The sequence below is a fragment of the Impatiens glandulifera genome, chromosome 1, assembly GCF_907164915.1.
Source record: "Impatiens glandulifera chromosome 1, dImpGla2.1, whole genome shotgun sequence".
Lineage (NCBI taxonomy): Eukaryota > Viridiplantae > Streptophyta > Magnoliopsida > Ericales > Balsaminaceae > Impatiens > Impatiens glandulifera.
Genome location: NC_061862.1, coordinates 121,880,770 through 121,899,109, shown reverse-complemented (window position 1 = coordinate 121,899,109; position 18,340 = coordinate 121,880,770). Strand labels below are relative to the sequence as shown.

At 29.6% G+C, this 18,340-nt stretch overlaps 1 protein-coding gene across 1 annotated transcript; it reads right to left on the bottom strand.

The window, feature by feature from the left end:
* Window positions 1–1,570: 1,570 nt before the first annotated feature.
* LOC124941823 (zinc finger MYM-type protein 1-like) lies at window positions 1,571–3,833 on the bottom strand. Its single transcript, XM_047482180.1, has 3 exons — window positions 3,699–3,833; window positions 1,727–2,723; window positions 1,571–1,626 (listed from the first exon to the last, which is right to left on the bottom strand). The coding sequence occupies exons 1-3, from the start codon at window positions 3,831–3,833 to the stop codon at window positions 1,571–1,573; spliced, it is 1,188 nt and encodes a 395-aa protein (XP_047338136.1).
* Window positions 3,834–18,340: the final 14,507 nt, after the last annotated feature.

Here is an 18,340-nt window from a genome sequence, read left to right as displayed (position 1 = left end):
TATATATATATATATATATATATATTAAAATGTAAATATATATATATATATTAAAATATAAATAATCAAATTTATAAAATTTTTTTTAAATTATTATCAAAATATAAATAATCAAAATTATAAAAATAATAATTTAAAAATACATATCAAAACATAAATAATAATTTAAAATATATATCAAAATATAAATAATTTAATTTATATATAATGAATTTTAAATATAAAAATAAAAAATAAAAAATAAAAAAAATAACTGAGTTTGAATAGTAAACTAGGTTAGTTTGGGAATGAATGAACAAACTATGTTAGTTTGGGAAAGTGAACGTCAATCAAGGTTACATTGGGAAACCATTCCCGGTTCCTTCCTCAACGCAATGGGCAAGTCATCCACTTTTAGAAGAAGAAAACGTTTGTGATTTTGCATTGTACCTATGTGAGTATTTGTAGGTCTTGGATCTGGTTCAGAACAACCAAGGGCGAATCCAGAATTTTTTTTTAACTGGCCTGATTTTAATTTTTTAGTAATTAAATATATCAATAAATACCCCTAATAAAATAAAATAAATATAAAAGATCTAAGAAATGAACGAAATACCTGATTTAATAACAAATTTATATATATATATATATATATATATATAAATTATCTCGTATTATTGAAAATGTAAAAATAAGACAAGAAATATATAAAATTTAACAAACTTTTACATATTATTTAAGTTGCAACCTTCTATTTTTTATAGAATAAAATTCATCTATTATAGAATCCGAATCAATATCTTCAACAAGCTCTCGTTCAATATAAATTATCATAGTATCGGCTAAAAACTCTTATTCCATCTTATTCCGTTGAATAGTTTTCACATGTTTCATTGCTGAAAATGATCTTTCTGTAGTGGCAGTAGAAACTGGTAAAGTCAAAACAAGTCGAATCAATCTATCAATCAAATTATAATTTGATGACTTGTTTGTTTCAACTAATCTGCGACACAATTCAATGATGGAAGACATATTTTGAAAATTCTCATTACGAGAAACATCAATTTTATAATGTTGGAGTTGGGATCTCAAATAATGCATTTCTTGTTCACTGAAGTCTCCTAGATAATACTTTTCAACCAATTTGCAAATATCTTCACCTTTAAATGATTTAAAATTATATTTAGGGTCCAAAACAGAACTAAGTTTAAGAAACTCTATTGCCTCATCACTAAATCTGGAATTCAACTCTTCTTGTTAAAAATCTATCACTGAATTGAAGATATTGAAATGATAGTGTTGTTGAATTGTCAACGAATCTTTTTGTTGACATGAACGTCTTGTTGCACTTTTGTATGAAGCATTTAGATCCGGAATTTCAATGTCATGTTGTGTGCAAACCATTTGCACGTATTCTAGGAGATGATCAAATCCTTCTTCTCTAAAATTGAAAAGTAGTGCTTTAGTAGTTGATACTAGATCCATGGCATTTATAATATCAAGAGATTTGTTTTACAAAGCAGGTTTGTAATTCCCATAATTTTTTGCATCATATAAAGTGTGAAAACAAATTCAAAAGATCTCAAAGCTATCAAACAACCACATGCTTCTCCACGTAAAGAACTAGACGATCCTTCTTCCACAATACTTTCAAGAACATAAATAGTTGCACCAAACATATCAATTAAACTGCAAATAGATTTAAAATGAGAGCTCCATCGAGTTGATCCACTACGATGTAAATTACCAATTTGATTCATTCCTTTACCAGTATATCGTTCACCCGAAGTAATCATACGATCAATTTCAATAGTTTGAACAGAATGTAACTCAGAATGCCATTTGGAGGAACAACCAATAAGATTAATAATGGTGGATAATTTTGAAAAAAATAGCCAAACAGAAATCTCTTTTGTAGAAGCTCCAACTAATGCTAATTGCAACCTATGAGAAAAGCAATGTATATAATATGCATATGGACACTCTCGAAGAAATAGAGCTTGAAGTCCATTCCAAGCACCAAACATGTTACTAGCACCGTCGTACCCTTGCCCTCTCATATTGGTGACATTCAAATTATGTCGAGAAAGAACATCTGATATGCTCTTCTTTAATGTTGAAGCAGTAGTATTTGGAACATTAACAATATCAAAGAAACACTCTCGTAAAATACCCAAACAATCAACAAATCTCAAAATAATTGACATGTGCTCTTTATTTGAAATATCTTTAGCTTCATCAACTAAAATATAGAACTTCGCATCTCCAATTTCTTCACGAATTTTTTTTCTTACTTTATTTGCAAAAATATGCAAAATTTCTTTCTGAATAGTTGGTGAAGTATATGTTGCATTTCTTGGAGCTTTTTCTAATACTATATCACCAATATTAACATTCAATCGACTCATAAGTTTTATCATCTCTATAAAATTACCACGATTTTTAGAAGATGAAGATTCATCATGACCTCTAAATGCACAAGCTTGTAAACTAAGCCATCGAATACTCTCAATTGTCGTCTTAAGTCGTAATCGATTTTTCTGAACTTCATCTAAACTTTGGGCATTCAATATGTTGTCAATATGTCCACTTACTTTCATCAAATCTTCAACACATTTCACTGAATTACTATGTGAGGAAGTAGGACCTCCCACGTGAATTAAAAGTGGACATTTAACTCCATCGTTAACCCTTTTCCAGTTATTAAATCCATCAATAGTGAATGAATGATTAATAGGTGATTTCTTTTGGAAAAGAAAACAAGGAAAACAAAATATTAAATCCTTTGATGAAGAATACTCTAACCAAGGAAACTTTTCAAACCACGAGTATTGAAATCTACGATACTAGGTTTGTGATCCAAACTTAGTTCTTGGATACTCATCTAACTTAGGTTGATACAGACATTCTAATATAAGACCGCCTAATTTCATCTTGTTGATTTATTGGATTTTGCCATATCGGAATCCGAATTGCGGGATCTCGTTCAAGATTATTAAGATCAATTTCAACCCTTGGAAAATTTAAAACAGGTAGTTCTTCTTCCGTATTAGATGTATAAGATTGAAGATTTACCTCATTAATCGTAGATGTAGATGAATTTTCTTTATGTTTGAAAAACGACAGTAATGTCTTTCTTTTTTACTCCTTTCATTATCCATTGTAATCCTATTAACAAAAATATAGAATTAAAATAAGAATATATAATTTATACAATCTTATGTTATAAACAAAATTAATTGAGAAAAGGTAAAGAAAACTAACCGAGAGATTCAAAAGAGAGACCAAGGATAGTTGTAGAGAAATTAAATCAAACAATCATACAAATTTAAATTGATTATGTTCTAAATAAATAAAAAATATGAAAGTTTTAAGTGTGAATATAAAAAAATATAATATAATATAATAATATAATTTAATATAATATAATAATGATATATATATATATATTATTATAGATAGATCATATTCTTATATAAGATATTATATTTATAGATAGAAAATCTTAGCTAGCTGTATATAATAGATATTATATATATATATATATATATATATATATAAAAATCACACTGGGCTACTGCCCACTGTAGCCCGCTGAGTGCATCCGCCATTGAGAACAACTACTGTTAACATCATTTTTTCGTTAATATTTCCTCATAGCTCTGGATCGTAGTTTACATCTTTAATAACACATTCATCATCATAATCCTAGTTAACACCTTCATTTTCCTCATTAATACATTCATCTTCTTTCTCATTTTCTTCATTAACACATTGATCTCTACGAGTATATTTGTAGGTTGTTCAAAAACCTTATATTGAAGAGTATCATCTTCTTCATTATCACCACTCATTTCTAATGACATCATTTTCTTCGTTACTTTTTTCATCTCTAATAGTATTATTTTATCTGTCACTTATGTCTTCATTTCTAAGACTCGAACTTGAAGGGATATAACTTTAATTTTTTGCATTGAATAATTTAAAAATTGAACCCACTAGTGACTTTGTCATTGCATCATTTCGTCGCTTTATTCTTCTATTATAAGATCCGAAAGTTAGCTTTCAAAATAGACGAAATCTCATTATATTTTGATTTTTATTCCTCCTAAAAAATACTTATATTAAAACAATTAAGTTTTTTTTCATAACAGTTAGCAAATAACAATTCTACAAACATGTTATGACATTATTCATATATAATATAATTCTAAATCATAGTTTCTAAACTCATTAATTATTAGTTTTCTAAGTAAGGGAGATTAAGTATTTTAAAATTAATTTTTTAATTTCTTTGAATTAATACTAAGTAACTAAAAAACTATTATACTAGTATTAGGTATTAACAATAACATACTAACTAATACTAACTACTAGTTTACTAAGATATTAACCTATTAATATTTAACTTAAATAGTTAATTAAAAAAAAATTAAAATCATATAGCTATATATAGAAATTAATTTTTTTATAAAATATACCTAAGTAAATTACTATAGAGAATTTAGAAGCAAGTATAAGAAATTTATAGAATTTATAAGGAAATAGATTACATTAAGAAATTAGGAAAGAATAATATAAAAAGAAAAGGACTTTGATGATAAAAAAGAATATAAGAATGAGATTATTGAAGGAGAAAAAGAGAAAGAAAAAAAAATGAAGAAAGGTAAAAAAGTTACTATTTAAGAAAGAAAGGAAAAGGGAAAGGAAAGGTAAAAATAAGTTACATTATTTTTATTATTATTTTATTAACAAAATTGGGCTGCCCCCAGAGTCCACCCTAGCTCATGGGATTGTTGAGCTTGTCCCTAGGCTAGAGTTGCAAATGAGTCAAGCCGCTCGTGAACTGTTCGCGAGTCGGTCGGTCAAAGTTTGACTTGAGCTTGACTTTAATCGAGTTCAAGCCGAGTTTGAACCGACTCGTTTAATATTCAAGTCGAACTCAAACTCATATAATGCTTGCTCGAAGGCTAGAGCTTTTTCGAACCTTATAATATATAATATTTTATTTATTTATTTAATATTAAAACTTAAAATTAAAATAATATTTTCTCTTCCTACTCCTTCTCCTTCTCCTCCTTCTCCTCCCCTCCCCTCCCCTCCCCTCCCCTCCCCTCCTTTCTCCTTCTCCTTCTCCTTCTCCTCCCTTCTCCTTCTTCACTTTCTACTCTGTTGAAAATGTACTCTAAGTAGTAGCGGTAAAAAAAAGGTAATATGAAAACAAGATGAATCAATTTAATAAAAAATACATAAATTTTATATTGTTTACCCTCGATCAATTATTCACACAACTCAACAAGCATAAAACTTCAAAATTCTATATCAAATCAAGTTTATAATGTACCAATTCATATTTCAAAGCAACGATGTCTTTGTTGTAATTTTGCAAATATCAAATTAAGTCGAATACATTTTTTAATATAAAATGTATTGAGTGATGCTAAAATGATGCGTAGTAATGGTTGTCCATTCAATCAAATATACAACTTAATGATTATTTAAATTAAAAAAAAGTTAAAAATTACATAAAAAGAAAAAATTAGAAAAAAATTGAGGTGGATAAAATTCTAATTCTTTAGGAATTAAAAAAAAAATCTAAAATTTAGATAAAAATTAATTATAGAAGGGAATTTTTGATAACTATTTACATTTACTAAAAAAAAAATGAAAAAAAGAAGCCATTGTGAATTGGAAGGTACATACTATGGTTCTAATAGAGAGGAAATGGAAGTAACATGTGAATTTTAGCTTTTTATTATATATATATATATATATATATATATATATATATATATATATATATATATATATATATAAAATCAGCCCACCTCAGCTTTTGCTTCAATTTGTCTCTAGCTACTTTTTAGATAACTTTAATTTCCTTTTCTATTATGAAAAACTTATGCTTATAGCTCATTGACGAATATAAAAAAATACTATTATATATATTCATAACTAGACAAAAACAAAATAAGTTTAATGGTGTCAAGATAAATATATAAAAACACTATTATATATAATAATTTTTAATTTATATTAGGGTTGTATTGATAATAGAAAAAATATTTAAACAATATTAGAGATATAATAATTAGTATATTATATTATATATTAAAAGAGATAAAAAAAGGTTAAAATATTATTTATAATAAAAATATATTATATATAATATTGGAAGAGATAAAAAAAAGTTAATATATTATATAAAATAAAAGATAAAAAAAATGTTAGTATATATTTTATATATAATATGAAGAGATAAAAAAAAAGGTTAGTATATACCTTATATATAATATTTTGAGAGAAAAATGAATTTAAAGAGTAATAATATATTATAATATATAAAAATTTAATAGATTCTTGCTATAAATAAGTCAATAGATTCTTGTTAATTCAAATATATATAATAATATTTAATTGAAAACATGTGAATTTTTTTTTAGGTATCTAGCTCTCTTAAATTAAGTTAAATTTTAGTTATTTGTTTTAACATGTATTTTTATATTAATTATTTTTAAGTTTAAATATTTCATATTATTTAATGCAAGTAGTTGGTAGTTGTACGTGTATTATTCTTCAAGAACATGACTTAAAAAAGATTAATATATTGAATGTTCAAAAATTTTATATAGTTTTGTACTTTAAATTTGGAATTTTATGTTTTAGAATTTTGATTAGTAATGGTGGTGTGATATTTTTAGACTATCATGTTTTTAAAATTTTGAATAGTTATTATTGTTTCATATTTTATTTTGAAATATCATGTTTTAAATGTTGAATATGTATGAAAGATTAATATTATCATTTTGAAAATAGTTTTTCGTTTAAGTTTGAGTTCGAGCTCGAGTTTGAAAATTTAATTTTAGTTCAAACTTTTCGAGTCGAGCCGAGCTTATAGATAAATAGTCAAGTCGAGTTCAAGCTCAAATTTATAAACTCGTTCGAGCTCGAGTTTGAGTCGAGCTAATAAAAACTAAATCGAGTCGAGCTCGAGCTCAAGTTGGTTCGAGCTCGACTTGGCTCATTTGTAGCCCTACCCTGGGCCGATCCTGGTCAAACTTTCATTTTATTACACTAAATGTCTTTTAAATATCTGAGTTTCTCATTAAAACCTATTTCAATATTTTTGAATATCATTATCACTCTTACTATCATTTTTACTCTTAAAATCTCAATAATTTTTACATGGTATCTTATCATTATTGAGCCCTCAAAAGTTTTATATTTCTTTTAATCAATAATATCATATCTTGGCTAGCAAAAATTCTTCCTCATTCACCATCCCTTTTGTGAATTATTCTCTTATCTCTGTCTTTAGATTCAATAGTGACAACTACCTCGAATTAGCAAGTTCCGTCAAAATGAACATTTGACGAAAATGAAAGCTTTCTTTTTTTATTGGAACTTCCGTCGCTCTTAAATCCGATGATACCAACTTGAAGCATGGGACACCAACAACGGCCTTGTCATGTATTGACTTGTTAACTCTATGACTACTGAAATGGCTAAAATCTATGTCAATGGGTATAAAACCGTAAAAGATATGGGACACCGCTAAGCAAACCTACTCTCAAAACAACAATACGTCTTGCCTTTTTAAGATTGAACTCAACAACCTCAATCTTAAACAACATACTCTCACGGTAACTAAATATTATATCGCACTATGCATCTATTGGCTGATTCATTGGACGAACCCAATCGATGCTGATATCTACCTTAAATACTCCACTTAAAAGAGGTGTTTTAAATTTATGTCCGTTTAAATAACAATCTTGATGGTGTTCGGATACTCATTATTTTAAAGAAGCCACTACCATCGGTTAAAGATGCATTTGTTGAGATCTATCACGAAGAAGAAAGATTATATCTCATGATGTCGGTTGGCATACTAAATTACATATCAGTTGTCGAGTCTGAGCCTTCTACTCTCCTCGCCAAACGATATTTCCCCAATACTCGTCGTGGTAGACCATGGTGTAACCATTGCAAAAAACAATTGTCACACCAAGACAAATGTTGGACAATCTTCGGAATACCTTCCGACTAGAATTTAAAGCATGAAAGTGCAAGCGTTGCCACTCATCGCAACCACTTGCCAATGTTGCAGATCACTCCACTACATGGCATCAACTTTCCAATGGTGCCTCTCACTCTGATACCAACTAATATATCTCTTTTTCTATGGCTTCCCCCTCGAACGACGTCCAATTAAATGCCCTTCGTCAACTCTTAATCGTTAATCCCAAGTTTCTTCAACTCGCCTCTGGAAACAATGATAACAACCCTTCTGATGCAAATATTCCTTCGACAGAATCAACTCTGGTTGTCCTAGAGCGTCTAATGCCCACTTAGGATACGAGATTGGGGATGACGATTGACAATGCTAAATAGTGTTCGGAGCTCTAAAATAAATAAATAAAATAATCATTTTTCATCACGACACTCCGGTGATTCAAAGTCACTCATTGTCATCAATATCCAATGTTACTTTGGCAATTCAAAGCCACTCACTATCATCAATATCCAGCGAGACTCCGGTAATTCAAAGTCACACCCTGTCATCAATATCTAGCAACACTCCGTCGATTCAAAAGTCACTCGTTGCCATCAAAATCCAGCAACACTCCGGCGATTTAAAAGTCACTCATTGTTATCATCATTTCCTCTTAATTGACTGACATATTCACTAAAACTCTTTCTAAGTCTGATTTTGAGAAATATGTGTCAAGTTGAACACTCTCAATATCTATTACCCAACTTGAGGGGAGTGTTGAATTATCTCTCCATCTTTCTTGGAAATGATGCAATTTTTCTTGCACTCAACATATTATTTTGTTTACACCCAACATGTTGAGTGTTGTCAGTATTTTTTTATTACAATTAATATATTTTAAATATATGAATTTCTCATATAAACAAGATCTCAATATTTTTGAATATCGTTATCACTCTTACTATCATTTTTAATCTCAATCTTTTCTCTCAATAGATCAATAATTTCTACACATTATTTTTATCATAATATATCTCAAATTATTTGTTGCCAAAAAAAATATTTGGTGAACCATTTCCTTGAATTTGCAGGTGCAATTGGCAAAACTCCAGTTACATGGTTGTTGGCTAAAAGTTTAGAAATCTTAAAATTATTCTTGCCATATGCATACGAGTTCACTTAAACTTGTGGTGACTTGAATAAATTATTACTCTTCTAAAAAAATGTCATAACTTGTATAATTTTGATGAGTAGAAATGAAAAAATTAATGCGTCAATTGTATTATGTTATATGTAAGAGCTATGTATTTGAAAATATCACACTTCTGTCTTATTTACTAATTCATTCCAGCTGAAAGAAAGTGGTGATTAAAATAGTGGTGCAAATTCAATTGAGACCACCATTGTAAGTTTAATTTGTCACCAGAGCCGGCCCCGAGTTTTGGGATGCCTCAGCCTCGGTAGAAAAAAAATAATATAATTTGTTTCCCTAAGTCTAGTTTAAAAATTGATAAAAAAAAATAATTATTGGTGAGATTTGAACCCAAAACCAAATACAAAGTTATAAGTTTTTATCTTAAATCACTAAGTTACAATATTTTATGTTTAAAATTACACTATATTTAATTAAATATCTTACTATTTTTAACAAAATGGGCTGCCGTAGGGAGTGGGTTGCTCTAACCCGAGGGCTTGCCAGACTTACCCCAGGGCCGACCTTGTTTGTCACATATTGATGTATCTTTTTCTATTATAGGTTGAAGTTGGGATAAACCCTACTTTTTGCCTTTAAGTCATAGAAAAGAGATGTTGGAAAGGTGACTAAATGAAGTTTGTTGAAGGAAGAGTTCATCATGGCTTTCAAGGGAACCTTTTAGTAACAATACTATCCTTAGGAGCACTGATTGTGACCCTGAATTTGTATGATTTACTTTTAACTATTTCTTGTCAAATGTCATTGAAGGGCTATTAATGGTTTTTATTTACTTACTTTTTTTCTCGTAAATAAGTCCTAATGACAAATATTAATTGTTAAGTAACTTAAATTATGATTGCTGAGGGGTGTAACAATATATGTGTAATATACTAAGAACGATTTTTTTTTAACTTATCTTATTCTCAAATCGTATCTCATAAAAGAGCGTACAAAGATTAGACACTCCTCAGAGGTCATCTCATATAAATAAGATGATGAACTAAAAATATGGCTCTATCTAAGTAGTTTGAATTTAGAGTCGTCACTCGATTTTCTTGGTGAGAAACCGATAAAGAATGATAGTGAGATTTCGATTATGATTCAGTGTTTGGTAACACTTGAAAAGAGCATTGACGTTATGTTTATCATACCCATCTTACTACGATCTCTACTCTATTACAAAAATCTGACATTTATATTTATAAATTATTCTAAAAACTTATTATGCGGCTATGTATAATCATTGTATATTGAAATTAAATATAAAAGGATATAGGCGTAGGAAATAATGTTTAGAAAGAATTTTATACATTTTTTACAACATCTACAAGTTTCTATTTATATAAGTTTGACAAACATGAGAAGAAGAAGAATAAAGCCACAAATTAAGGATCTAGAATTTGGGAGAAAATTATGTTTCCTAACTCCACCAATTTAGCATAAATAAAAGGAAATTAGATAACTAATTATTATAATTGATATCCTCCCGCAAGTTGGACAATCTGAAAGAGAGACTAAACTTGGACAATAAGGAGTAAAATTGAGGTCAAAGTAGTGTCTTTGTGAGTATATCAGTGAGCTGATCATCAGTAGACACAAAAGATACCCGAAACTTGTCTTTTTGAACATTTTCACGAACTAAATGATAGGCTAAGGTTATATGTTTCATCCGAGAGTGGAAAATAGGATTAACACTAAGATATCTGGCACCAAGATTGTTAAAATAGATAACCAAATTATTTGTGGGCAAGTGACCAAGTTCAGTGAATAAGGATAGGACCCATAGAAGTTTACTGGCTGTGTTAGCTAAGGCTTTATATTCTGCTTCGGTTGAGGAACGAGGAACATAACATTGTTTCTAGGAGCTCTAAGAGATGGGAGTGCTACCGAGATAAAACAATTAACCAGTGATAAATATATAATCATCCTCATCACCCGTCCAATCTGTATCTGAGTAAGCATGAAGGGTTAGTGGAGAAATTGCCGATATAACGTGTTAGAATATAAGATAAAATACATGTAAGATATTATCACAATATTATAAATTGTGATAATATCATTAGTTAAATATATTATATTATATTATAATTTTCTTATATTGCTAATGTAACTCAAGTATAAATATCTTTACTATATTGAATAAAGATGCACATAATTATTCTCTTTCTTTTAAACATCTAACATGGTATCAGAGCCAACATTTTGTCCTTGAGCACAAATTTAGTCTTCCGCTGCCTCCATCAATGGTTACTTAGTCATTGATGGAGGGCTCTAATCATTATTATTATTATTATTATATTTTTTAATAATATTTTTTTCTTTCAAATAATTCTCTTGATATTTTTTTCTTCTTTCAAATAATTATGTAGATGTTCTTACTTTCTTCGGCAATCGTATTCTCTGAGTTTTTTTTCAGTTGTTACTTTATCCCAGTAGTTAATGCCACATTTTTATTGGTGTTAATCCAATCCTATGTGCTCTTTTACTGGTTATTTAGTTAACACATTGTCATTCTCTCGTTAAAATGAGTTTTACAGGTGTTGTTTCACCCAACATTCTATTCCCATGAGATTCTACATACATTCTTCACTGATTTTCTTTAATGCAACACACTGCCATCCCGTTGTTGGATAGATTTTGAGACTCGCGAGTAACTTCGGAGTTCATTTTGTTGTTGTTTCACCCAAACATTCTATTCCCATGGGATTCTAACTCTTCGTTGGTTTATCCATCAACACACTACCATCTTGTAACTGGATGGAGCTCGCGAGTTTTTGAAGCTTGAAGAATATAACATCAACATTTCATCATCTTGTCTTCAACCTCAAGTTGTTCAAGCGTTTTCTATCTTGAGTTTGAGGAGGGATGTTAGAATATAAGATAAAATATCTGTAAGATATTATCACAATATTATAAATTGTGATAATATCATTAGTTAAATATATTATATTATATTATATTATAGTTTCCTTATATTGTTAATGTAACTCAAGTATAAATACCTTTACTATATTGAATAAAGATGCACAAAATTATTCTCCTTCTCTTAAACGTCTAACATGACGGTTCCTTTGTCATAAGAGCCCGCCAGATAATGAAGCACCTGTTTGAGGGCAGACTAATGTGCAGGTCTGGGGTGATGCATTAACTAAGCAAGTTTGTTAGTGCTGAAGGCAATGTCTAGGCGAGTAATACTTATGTATTGAAGACTTCCCACAAGTGCACAATACTTAGTTGAGGAAGGTATGAGATCACTGTAATCTTTGAGTAATTGATCATTAGCGGACAAGGGAGTAAATGCTTATTTGGTGTTATCCATGCCTAATTAATGGAGTAGATCAGTGATGTATTTCCTTTGCGAAAGAAAGAGTGATGTGATGAAAGAAATTACTTCGACACCCAAGAAATAGGTAAACATCCAAGATCCTTCAGCAAAAACCGAGCAATAATGGTGGAAATAAGGTTGGACATCTCTTTAGAGTAACTCCTAGTGACAATGATATCATTAACATATACTAATAAATATAGTGTGAAATCTTATTTTTGATAGATGAAGAGAGATGCATATGCAGTTGAATGGACAAAGCCAAGAGAAATGAGAAACGTGTGAAAGCTTTGTATAATAGGTACAGGGGGCTTAATTTAGGCCATAAATTGCTTTTGTTGAGGCATAAAACATGATTAAGGAAACTTTTATTGATAAAACTAAGGGGTTGGAGTATGAATACATCCTCTTTGAGCGTCCCTTGAAGAAAGACATTGTTGACATCAAGTTGGAGGATGAACCATCCTTGATGAACTACAAGTGTGAGGACAATACGAATGGTGACCGATTTAAAAACCAGACTAAATGTCTCTATATAGTCATATCCAGGGCATTGATGAAAACCTTTGGCGACTAGTCGAGCCTTGTGCCAATCAATCAAGCCATCTAGGTGTCGTTTGATTCGAAAAACCCATTTGCAACCAACCAAATTTTGAGTAGAGGAATGGCTGACAAGTTCCCAAGTGTTGTTGTAGTGTAAGGTGTCAAACTCAGGTTGCATAGCTGAGCACCAATCAAGGTCGCAAAGAGCTTGGGTGATGGTGCTAGGTTCAAGTGGAAGAGAGGATTTTACATAAAGATTAAGTTTCTTGAGGGGTTTGACAATGTTATTTTTAGATCGGGTGATGATGTCACCCCCATCGGGTTGGGGTTTCTTGTGAAGGTTGACAACGAGTTGAGATGGTGGCACATAATATTGTGGGGATGGTGAGGGAGGGGACTCAGAGTGGCTAGAGAAGGGTGGGGGAGCCGAGACCTCCTCTAGAGGAGTTTAGGTGGTACTAACCATGGGTTTGTTTATGGGATGAAGTATGGAGATCTGAAGTGGGCGTTGTTGTTGCTCTGTACTCGGAATGGTTTAAGGGACTAGGGAGTTGTACATGAATTCAGATTCAACGAACTTGACATGGCGAGAGGTGTAGATCCTTCTTATGGTTGGATCGAGACACAAGTATGCATGTTTATCAACCGAATATCCTCTAAAAATACACATAGTAGACTTTGGTGCAAGTTTATGGTTAGCATATGGTTTAATCCAGGGAAAACACAAACAACCAAAACACTTTAACTTATGATAATTTGGAGAAATTTTGAGTAATTTGGAATTGGGTAATTGATACCCAAGAATTGATGTTGGGAGCCAATTGATGAGATAGACGACTATTGTCATGGCGCAAAGCCAATATGTGAGGGGCAAACCAGAATGATCGAGAAGAGAGAGACCGATTTTGGGAATGTGCCAATTTCGGCGTTCATAAATTCCATTGTGTTCAAGTGTATGATGTGGGGTGGTGTGATGGCTTATGTCATGAGTGCTTAGAAAAGGACAAAGACAAATATATTCTCCACCATTATCCATGTAAAGAATTTTGATTTTGTGATGATTTTTTTTTTCAACAAACGATTTAAATTTTGGAAACAAAATTTGCACATTAGATTTGTGTTTTATCGGATATAACCAAATATAGAGATCGAAATGATCAACAAACATGCAATATTAGAGAAAAATATCAATTGATAAAACATGGGAGGTCCATACATTAGAGAAAATTATTTTCAGAGGATAAAATGATTTAAGAGTGGATTCATGGAAAGGAAGTTTATGACTTTTTCTTATTTAAAATGAATTACAATCTGATTGTTGGAATTTATTTGAATCCAAAGAAAAATGTTGTTGAATAATAGTGAAGGTGGAAGAGAAAGGACGCTTAAGTCTTTGGTGCTATGAAGCAGAGGAGTCTACGCGGACATAGGGAGTTGTCTGGTTAAAGATAAAGTCCATCCACGCATGGGACTTTATGGGTTGTTTGAACCGTCTGCAAGTTCTTTACATGAAAAGAGGTTGGCAAGAAAACAACAACACACAAATAATTTTGAGAGGGATAAGTCATTAAGTAAAAGTATTCTAGAATGAGAGATGTTTAAACCCGAACTGTTACCTATAAACAGTGAGTATGGACCCGTGTACGGTTAATGAAGTGCTAGATTGGCAAGATCATTAGTGATGTGTCAGCGGTTGTAGCATGGACCTAAATCTGTCCAAGGTTAGAAAAAGAGTCATGAGACACAAGGATGTTGCTTCTTGAAGGTGTGACACTAAGATAGAACATGACCCTTGACATTGAACCACTAACAGCGACCAAGAAATGATTTGCGATTGCTAGGGCGTGAAGTGAATGATGTAGAAAATTGCCTAGGACGAGTTTTGTCATAATAGTTGGGATGAGTATGTGCATTCAAGGCTGTCATGGGAGCAGAAGCCTACCATTGAGCTACAACAAGTGAGAGTTCTTGAATGAGAACTTTCTCGAGAAGGTCAACAAATGGAATGGAAGTGTCCCTTGCATTGACTCCATCAATGACAAATCTATAGATGTCGTCTAGGCCACAGAAGACATGATCAGTCATGTATTCAAAGGAGACAAGAGAGCCAAGGGAGACAAGGAGATTTGTAACTTGCTTCAGAGAATACATGTAGGTGGTGATGGATTGGGTACCTTTGAATGTTGTGTGGAGACGCTCCTTTAATTACTTAAGGTTGTTGCGAGATGCCTTGGCATAGGTGCGTTGGAGAAGAGTCCAAAGATCATGTGATATCTTTGATTGAGATATCAGGGATGTCACTTTAAGGGAGAGCGTGGTGAGGAGAGAACTGTATATAAGAGGGTCCTATCGATGCCAGGTTTGATAAGCATGATTCAGAATTGTCACTAGAGATTCAAGGGTTGTGGAGGCCATTGTCGCCGACGCAGGAAAAGATCCATCTGAATATTTGAGAAGATCATAGCCATCGAGGAGAGCTTCAATTTGAAGTTTCCAAGTGAGGTAATTGGAGGGAAGAAGTTTGGTGACACTACTGAGGGTGATGCAATTGAAGGGTTTGATGGATCATGAGGATTGTTAATAGAGGAAAAGTTGTCGGTGGCCATGAGAGACAAAACAAAAAAAGAGCGGCGTCCTGTATTGAACTAAAAAAGGGAAGGGAGAAAAGGATCGTGTATTACCCTAACTATGGAAATTTTCGTGCGATGCACACGGATAAGAATAAAAACAAAATAAATTAAAAAAATTATTATAATATGTATTTAATGTTTAAAATTCTCACAAATAATATATTAAAATAAAAAATAGAACGCTCTCATTCCACATTTTATTCATTTCAGTAAAACAACTTATTTTCTCACATGTTTCATCACATAATTTTTTCGAATGAATCTCTCATCTCGTGACTTTACACTTTCCCTTTGTCAATCAAATATTTGATTCATATTCGCGAGACCTCCATACCCAGGATATAATGAAGGACCTTGGTGTGGTGACCTTCAACTCAAAGCATCGCGACAAAGATTTTTAATAATGAACATCGTGACCTCACATTTTGGTCAATCAAATATTTGATTCATATTTATTTAACGACTTTCAAATGATACCGGCCTATTAATCCTCGGCAAACCACATCTCAATCACACTTGGTTAAAGGTTGTACTTGTTTTGTTAGGTTGCAAGTTCGAAACATACAAATAACATTTTTAATTTTATTTTTAACCGTTTTAAGTTTATGGGGGGGTCAACCCACAATTCGACCCAAGTATCCATTTACTCTCACATATATATATATCCAAATTAACCACAATTCTTGACTCAGCAATTCGAACACTTTAAAAATTAAGCATCATTATATATAGATTAGTTAGTTAAAAAATTGAACTTTTATTGTTAAAATGTCTCACGTTCATCAAATTTGGTGTTGAATCTTAAATATAAAGTGTTGTTAGTCTAGTTGGTTAAAGGGTTGTACTTGTTTTGTTAGGTTGTAAGTTCGAAACATACAAATAGAATTTTTAATTTTATTTTTAACTGTTTTAAGTTTATGAACGGATCAACCCAAAATCCAACCAAAGTATCCATTTACTCTCACATATATATTCAAATTAACCACAGCTCTCGACCCTGCAATCCGAACACTTTAAAATTAAGCATCATTATATATATATAGATACCATGTAAGAAAGAATGTTTGAATTTTATATATTTGTTATAGTATCTACAAGTTCCTATTTATACAAATTTGACAAATATAAAAATAATTAGAATAATGTCATAAATTAAGGACCTAAAATTTTGAAGAAAATTATGTTTCTTAACTCCAAAATTTTAACCTAAATAAAAGGAAATCAAAAAATTAATTATTATAATTGATAAGAGTATAACTTAATAACAAAGAAAATTTCAAGGAAGTACCTAAAATTTCAAAACTCAAGTCAAATCCAAACAAGACTTTAAATAATTTTGATTTATTTTCTTCCTTTATATATTTTTTAAACATTTTCAAGCATATTTCATATTAGTTTTACCGTGAAGCATAAATTACCTAGGTGGTCTAGTTATGTTTCACCATTATAACTAAAAATTATAATATATATATATATATATATATATATATATATATATATATATATTATAATATCTTTAATAGTTAGTTATTATTATATATATATATATAATAATTAAATCTCTGTATATTTTATAATAAATTTTTATATTTATATACTATTATTAAATATTTTTCATATATATATATAAATTATTTGAGTGAATATATATATATATATGAATTTGAATTTCTAAGTACTCGCGTGTCGTTCGGATTCGAGTTATAAAAATCCAAAGTAATTACTATTTAATATTAAAATAATATTTTTTCTCTTTTTTACCCTTTTTATTGATTTGTAGATTTTTTTTTCAAATTTTCATCTTCTTCATTCGTATCATTTATTAAATATAATATAATAAATAAAAAAACAAGGTGCATTTATAATAATATAATAAAATAAATGAAACTAAGCATTAATAAAGAATATAATAAAAACAAGATGTATTTATTAAATTAATATTGTAAAAAATAAATGAAATGAAAAGAATAATTTTTTATTATAATTTAATATTAAAATAGGTAGTATTTAAAATATAATTTTAAAATGAAAAGGGTAATTTAGTATTTTGAAAATTGTTTTAAGTGATGTGATAGATAAGAGGGGATATATTTGAAAAGTAATTTGGTAGAGATTAAAAAAAAACCTTACAAGAACAAGGTCTTACTTTTAAAACTCAAATTATTTTTTAAAATATATATTAAATAAATATTATATATATAAATAAAATGGTTAATGATTAAAAATAATATATAAATTATATATATATATATTATATAAATTATTTAATTTGTTTTTATATATAAGTAAAAATAAATAATATATATATTATATAGGTATAAAAGAGATTTAATAATTATATAAATATAAAAATTAATGATAAAAGATATATTTATATAAATATTATATATATAAATATAAAAAATAATGATTAAAAATAATATATATAATAATATTTAAACTTAAATCATCATGTTTAACCAAAAAATTGATAAAAGAATTATTTATAAAAGTTGAAGGAAGAATTTATTTTAAAAATTAATTTAAAGACTAAATATAAATTATCTAATTAATTAGAGTGCCAACAAGTTATTTAAAATTTGAAACGCCCCAATAAAAAATTTATAAATCTGATAATTAAATTACTGTTAAATAATCAAATCATTTAGAGTTATGATCAATTCACAATTAAT